Source organism: Lipotes vexillifer, unplaced genomic scaffold (assembly GCF_000442215.2).
Source record: "Lipotes vexillifer unplaced genomic scaffold, Lipotes_vexillifer_v1.1 scaffold1362, whole genome shotgun sequence".
Classification (NCBI taxonomy): Eukaryota; Metazoa; Chordata; class Mammalia; order Artiodactyla; family Lipotidae; genus Lipotes; species Lipotes vexillifer.
In genome coordinates this window covers 1024366-1031034 of record NW_006777552.1, presented here as the reverse complement: position 1 = coordinate 1031034, position 6669 = coordinate 1024366, and the positions used below count along the sequence as shown (strand labels likewise).

Here is a 6669-nt window from a genome sequence, read left to right as displayed (position 1 = left end):
GGGAAAGAGCAGTAAGTTAAAATGTTGGTAACTTCAATTTGGTTTCCAAAAATAAATAAGACACCACTCAGCTTCACATTGAGGAAATAATGTTCGTCTTCTGTACATCCACCTGGGAAGCAGCACACCTGGTAGTTCAAAGGGCAAGCTCTGCCATCAAGCTGCCCAAGGTCAAACTTTGCCCTATAACATGCCACTTGCCAGATCCTAGGCAAGTCATTTAACATTAAGTTATTTCTTTGCTCTATAAAAAGAAGACAATCATGCCTCTAACTGAGGACAGTTTAAAAATTAAATGAGATATAAATGTAAAGTACTCAGCAAAATATAATGCATATGGTAATGTAAGCATATAAGGTAGGGGGTCCCCAGAGAAAGAGAATCAGGCATGGCTTTGACATAAGAGAAGCCATTTTTGGCCTAAGTCATTCTGTGATCTAAGCCTGGCCACAATGCTTAACCTTGAGCAGTACTTGGTAATAATGATCTTAAGGAAACAAAAGAACGAACTGTTATCAAGCAAGAGAAGTAGCAAGAGCAAAGATAACAAATTAGTTGTAAAAACTCAGTTCTGTTTCAATAGTAAAGACTAGCATGAAGCACTCTTAAGCAGTTCTGCAGAATTTAAACCTCCTAGCCACTCAACCTCCAGATCAACTGGAACGTAAGGGATGATGATGTTGACCTTCACTGACCCCTATGACTTCAATCAACCAAAGCCTGGACTCTGTCAAACACCCAAGCACCTTCACGAATATGCATGTACCCTTAGCTTAAAACTTCCCAAATTTTGCTGTTCATGGAAACACTCCATTGGGAAAGATCCCCAGTGCTCTTCTTACTTGTTGCAAGTAGTAAATCCTTCCTTCTCCCAGTCTTTGATTTGGTTCTACCTTTTGGCTTGACACCCACCAAGAGGCAAACCCGGTTTTGGGGTAACAATAAGTGCTCAAAAATTATTATCTATTGTTATGGTGTTAGGACTAAACAATTACCTGTGTTCTTAATCCAAATTACCATACCAGAAATAAATAATAATTTTTTAGAAGAATTTCTAAAGCTAACTGCACTTATTTCACTAATTTATCACTAGGATAAATGTGCTCTAAAAATTCCCTAAGACAAAAAGATCTAATATATCATTCTTCTCACATAGTATCAAGTCTTAAAAGGCCTGCTTTTATGCCTGTAAAATTAAAAGTAGCTCCAAAAAAGCATATAATGCCAAACAAAGACAGGGATAAAAGCCAAAAAAAAAAACCAACCAAGATACTCTTTGAAAAATGTCCAAAATCAAAGCATTTTGTATTTACTTTTGGAAATGAAAATTTTAACAAAGTTTTACTATAAAGTATAATATAATGACTTCATCTAAGAAAGGAGAAAACAATAACTTGTAAGCTTCTTTAGAGATAATCCAAAATAAATAACAACAAAATTATGTAACAAAATTTTGAATCACCAAGAGGATATTTTATGAAGTGCTACTGACGTTGAAATATTATATATTTAATATATTCATATAAAAAGAGGACCTAAAATAAGTCTAACAAAATCTGGTTATTTTAAAAAATGGGAATTCAGACAAAAATGAAATTGGTAAAATGAACATAACCAAGTTAAATAGCAGTGCCCACCACTCCATGCACATCTTTTTATATCTAGACCAACACTTGCCACATCATTATCTACTAACAAAATTAGCATACATATGCATAAAACAGCACTGCCCAGCAACACACAGCAATACCAATGGCCAAAACAGTGCTAACATTTTGATGCTTTAACAGAACAAATTTTAAGAAAACATTTCCTCACCTATTATCAGATGGCAGAAGAGAAAGCAAAGCCAAAGCCGAAAGTTTTCTTCTTTCAGGCTGGGTAATATTGTCCATGCGATCAACCCACATTTCAATCATATTTCCCAAAAGCTGGTCCATCTGAAAAAAGACCAGGAGGCATCTCAAATATTTGAAATGCTATTTACTTGTGGATAAGTACTGTTAAAGGCTAAAACCTCATAAGGAATGGCTAAAGTTCAATTCCAGCAAACCAGAGAATTGGAATATAAGAATTTGGGGCAAGCCTTGAGCTGGAAAAAAATAATTTGAGCAAAACCAGAAAATGACTCTAATTAATCTTGAGAGCCAATTAACTCTGAGAGCCAAATAGACTTATTCAACTCATCTAGGCTAAGGGTCCAGCTGTTTGGTCAAATGCTAGTCTAGATATTGCCATGAAAGTATTTTGCAGATAAGATTAACATTTACAATGAGTTGACTTTAAGTAAGGAAGATTACCCTAGATAATGTGGGTTAGGCTTCATTCAATCAGTTGAAAGCCTTAAGAGCAAAAACTAAGGTTTCCTAGAAAGAAGAAACCCTGCCTCAAGACTGTAACAGAAATCCTGCCTGAGTTTTCATTTGCAGCCTGCCCTACAAAATTAGAAATTGCTAGTCCCTGCAATCGTATGAGCCAATTCCTTAAAATCCACCCCCCTTCTCGTGTATGTGCGCCTCTACATGTGTATATTCTCTCAATCTCTCTCTCTTTCCATATACACAGAACTGGTTCTATTTTTCTGAAAACCCGTAACTGATACAGTTAGAATCTATAAAGTAAAACAGGACCAAGTGTACTCATCATGTAGACTGAAAATGGGTCCCAGGGTTTGCTTATAAACACCTGTACACTTCTCGCACCTTTTAAAGAATGCATTTAATATCAGAATCTGTACTTCATGGATTTTAGTAATGTAAGATCAACCTCGAATTCCCATACTTTCCTACTTTTGTGCTTCTACATTTGTTTCCAAAAAATGCTTCAACACATTTTTTTTTCCAACACATTCTGAAAAATAATAAATAGTCAAGGAAACACTTATTAGTTTAAGGCAATTATTTATATTTGAGTTCCCCAAACTGTGTGCATCCCAAGATGCCACAGTAAACTCACAAAATATTTAAAATTATTCAGAGAAACCTAATGACTCCGTCAGACACTGCAAAAACTACTAGTTCAAGATAGTTCCCAGTTTTAACATTACACTCCTTTTGATGACTTCATATCTTTGCAAAGTACTACCAAAAAATCAAGGTAGAACAGAAGATGAAAGTGGAGGTATCCAACATGATTCTAAGGTTTAAGAACTTGGCTGTTGCCCAATAGGTATACACATTCCATTAATCAGTAACTGTGTTTATTTAAGAATGAAATAAAGATATTATTCTTCAGATTTTTGTGTATAATTTTCAATAGATACTAAGTTATTAGGACGTGAATACAAATTAATTTGTTTGGATCTAACTACTTAATAAAAGGAACAGTTAGCTATTTATATTTCTTTTAGCCTAGAGGCATTGTGAAAATATTACTAACATATTAAGGGCACAATGAAGCAATACAGTCCAGTAACTGCTGATTTATACCATGTGTCTTCAATTTGTACTTAATTTGGAAACAAATGGCTCAGATATTTTATAGACTTACTGCAATTAATATCTAGTAAGCAAGATCTAAAAAATAAAGCATAACCATACAAAAGCAAATATCCAGTTATTAAAATATAATATATACAACTAAAGCTATAATAATATATGTGGTTGAAATGAAGATGCAATCAGCAAAGACAAGTATCTCTATGGTCTAATTTTATTTATTTATAACTTACATTTATTTCCTCTATTATGAAAATATTTAACAACAGCACATAACAAAAAATAGAAACAAGACAACTGTAACACATGTTGATAACCATTTATAGTGAATCATAAAGCAAAAAAAGAATTCTGCAGTATTTCAGAGAACTAACTTCTAAAATCAAGGTATTTCTTAAGCAGCATAATAAAAAGATGATGAGATTTCTCTACTTTGATAATGTATGCCAAAATCTACCCTGGCGGATCATGTTGAAGATACCACGATTAAATAAATATCTACTGTAGAAAGACAGAATTTTATTTCTGACTGGTTCCATCATTTTTACAACTTTAAAGAATATGAGTTATAAATGTTGTCTATAAGAATTAAGTAATTTTATATAATTATATTCCCTGTAGGAACAGAATAATATGTTTATGCAAATGACGATCTTTTTTTATTTCTCTCTCCAAATGTTATCTTCTTAGTCTAAGCTTCATACCAGTTGCTATTCAAGCAATAAAATGTCATTTTTACATAAAATTTCATGAAACATCATTCACTGTGTGGAAACAAAAAAGTACCTTCAATCTCTCTACTATTAGAAAGATGTGTGCTGTTTCAAGTCAAACACTTATGACTGATTAAAGAAAAAGTCTTATAATCAAAGCAGCAGGTCTTGAGGAAAGTCATCTTCTTACCTTGTAGAACTGAAGTTACCAAAATGTTTCACTCCTCCCCCCAAATTTATAAAGTCTAAATTAAGGGATATTACCAGAAAGAGTTAGATGACAAAGTTTCTAGAAAACAAGGAAATATTTAAGGAATAGTTGAGCTCAGTCTTAGTTTTATAGAAAGATAAACAGATAATATTACTCCAATTACGCAGCTGTACACACCTTATTGCATCTTTATATAAAAGTTATTTACCCTAGAAGCATACTGACATTGTGAAAACAATTTTAGCTTTGAACATATGCATTTGCTGGCTCCCTCTGAAATCCCACTAAAATGAGAGTAAAGAAATATAAAAAGCAAACAAATAGGGCCTCCCTGGTGGCGCAGTGGTTGAGAGTCCGCCTGCCGATGCAGGGGATACGGGTTCGTGCCCCGGTCCGGGAGGATCCCACATGCCGCGGAGCGGCTGGGTCCGTGAGCCATGGCCGCTGAGCTTGTGCGTCCGGCAATGGGAAAGGCCACGACAGTGAGAGGCCCACATATCGCAAACAAACAAAAAAAAAAAAGCAAACAAATAACCCCCCAAGGTATATAAAAGAGGAGAAACTACATGGGTAAAGATGGCTACGAGTTTTTGGAAGATGGCAGGTGAATGAAAGAGTGGTAAGTGACTTGGCCGAACAGAAAAGCCTGGAACCAAACTGCCTGCCAGAGGAATAATAATCTAATGCAAACAGACTTGGTTTTCAGAACCTTGCAATCATCAGGCCACAAAGACAGAGGTGAGGCACAGAGCTCAAAACAGGAAAACTAGCTGGGAATCTGTACAAAGAACAATTAGAACCTTCTAGAATGCTTTCACCCCTCCTAAAGGAGTCCAAAGATACAGTATCTGCAAAAATAAAATCCAAGAAACTCCAACTCAAGGCATCAAGAACAGGGGGAAGGCAAGGTGAGAAACAAATTAAACAGATGACTTAAATAAAAATCAGAACGCTGAATGGCGAAACACCCTCATCCCAAAAGCCTGTTTTCCCATCCTGAATTCCACAACAGTTGTTTACAACAAGATAGATGCTATCCCTCAGAAGAAAGAGGAAGCCTAAAGAGAAAAAGGGCCTACAAATACTGTCATTTTCTAGCAAACTTCCCTACAGCAAAAGTACCATTCTTCAATACCCTAAGGCTCTAAATTCTAAATTACGTTATCAGTCTAAAAAGTTTTCTTCATTCAATATAAAAAATGACTCTGGGGCTTCCCTGGTGGCGCAGTGGTTGAGAGTCCGCCTGCCGATGCAGGGGACGCGGGTTCGTGCCCTGGTCCGGGAAGATCCCATGTGCGCGGAGTGGCTGGGCCCGTGAGCCATGGCCGCTGAGCCTGCGCGTCCGGAGCCTGTGCTCCGCAACGGGAGAGGCCACAACCGTGAGAGGGCCGCGTAACACAAAAAAAAAAAAAAAAAAAAAAAAAAAAAAAAATGACTCTGAAAGACTCTGACTAGCAAATGCTTAGAGGTGGAACTGTTCTAATGGTGACTTCTGCAATGAACCCAACTTCTTTCCTAAAGATATTAAATCACTCTTAATTAACTTGGTTTTCTCTACTATCTGACAACTGTTTTCAAGTGTTTAGAAGAGACAAACCTTTCTGCAAAATCCTTGCTTGCTTCAAAGCTACCTGGATTTACTGGAACTCATTTTCCTAGTCCTATTTGATTCTGATGTTCTTTAAAACTGTGCTCACAGTCAAAAGTAGCCATTTGAACTACAATAATATTTCATTCTCTTTCATTCCCGTAGTCTCTAGACTCAAACATGATGGCCTGACAATTTTTGGTCAAATTTTTCGTGAAAAACATTTCTTCTTCACATTGAAAAGTGAAAAAAGAAGTGTTCCATGAAAAGCCAGTGCTCTAAATACAGTGAGAGAAATAAGTCTGAACCTATAACATCTCTCTTCAATCCTTCATATTGTCAAAGGGTTGAAATAGTAACAGCACCAGCCACAGGTCATTATTTCTGTATATTTTGATGTTTAACCCAATGGAGGTGGTGGCCTACTCTCGTGTATTTTTTTAAAATGTAAACCTAAGACATTTGCGATCACAGGGAAACAGGACATTTCAGAAAATTTTCCACATGACTTTTATTTATTTATTTTTAAATTTAATTTTGATTTTATATTGGAGTATAGTTGACCGATCACATGATGACTCTTAAATGCACAGCACCTAAAGAACTATCCATTAGTTAGTCTGCCCTGGATTAGCAAAGCATATTATTTTGGGTAGAAAGATGGTGTTAAGCACAGGATAGCAGAGAGGCAAATTTCCTTTAAGGTCTAATAACAAGTAA

The 6669-nt window shown here is 35.8% G+C and overlaps 1 protein-coding gene across 1 annotated transcript in view; it reads right to left on the bottom strand.

Moving 5' to 3' along the window:
• IPO11 (importin 11) overlaps positions 1-6669 on the bottom strand; it is a 200350-nt gene that overhangs the window by 70327 nt on the left and 123354 nt on the right. Inside the window, exon 27 of the mRNA XM_007451173.1 lies at positions 1819-1940. Coding sequence (XP_007451235.1) covers positions 1819-1940 — 122 coding nt within the window. The remainder of the gene's footprint in view (positions 1-1818; positions 1941-6669) is intronic.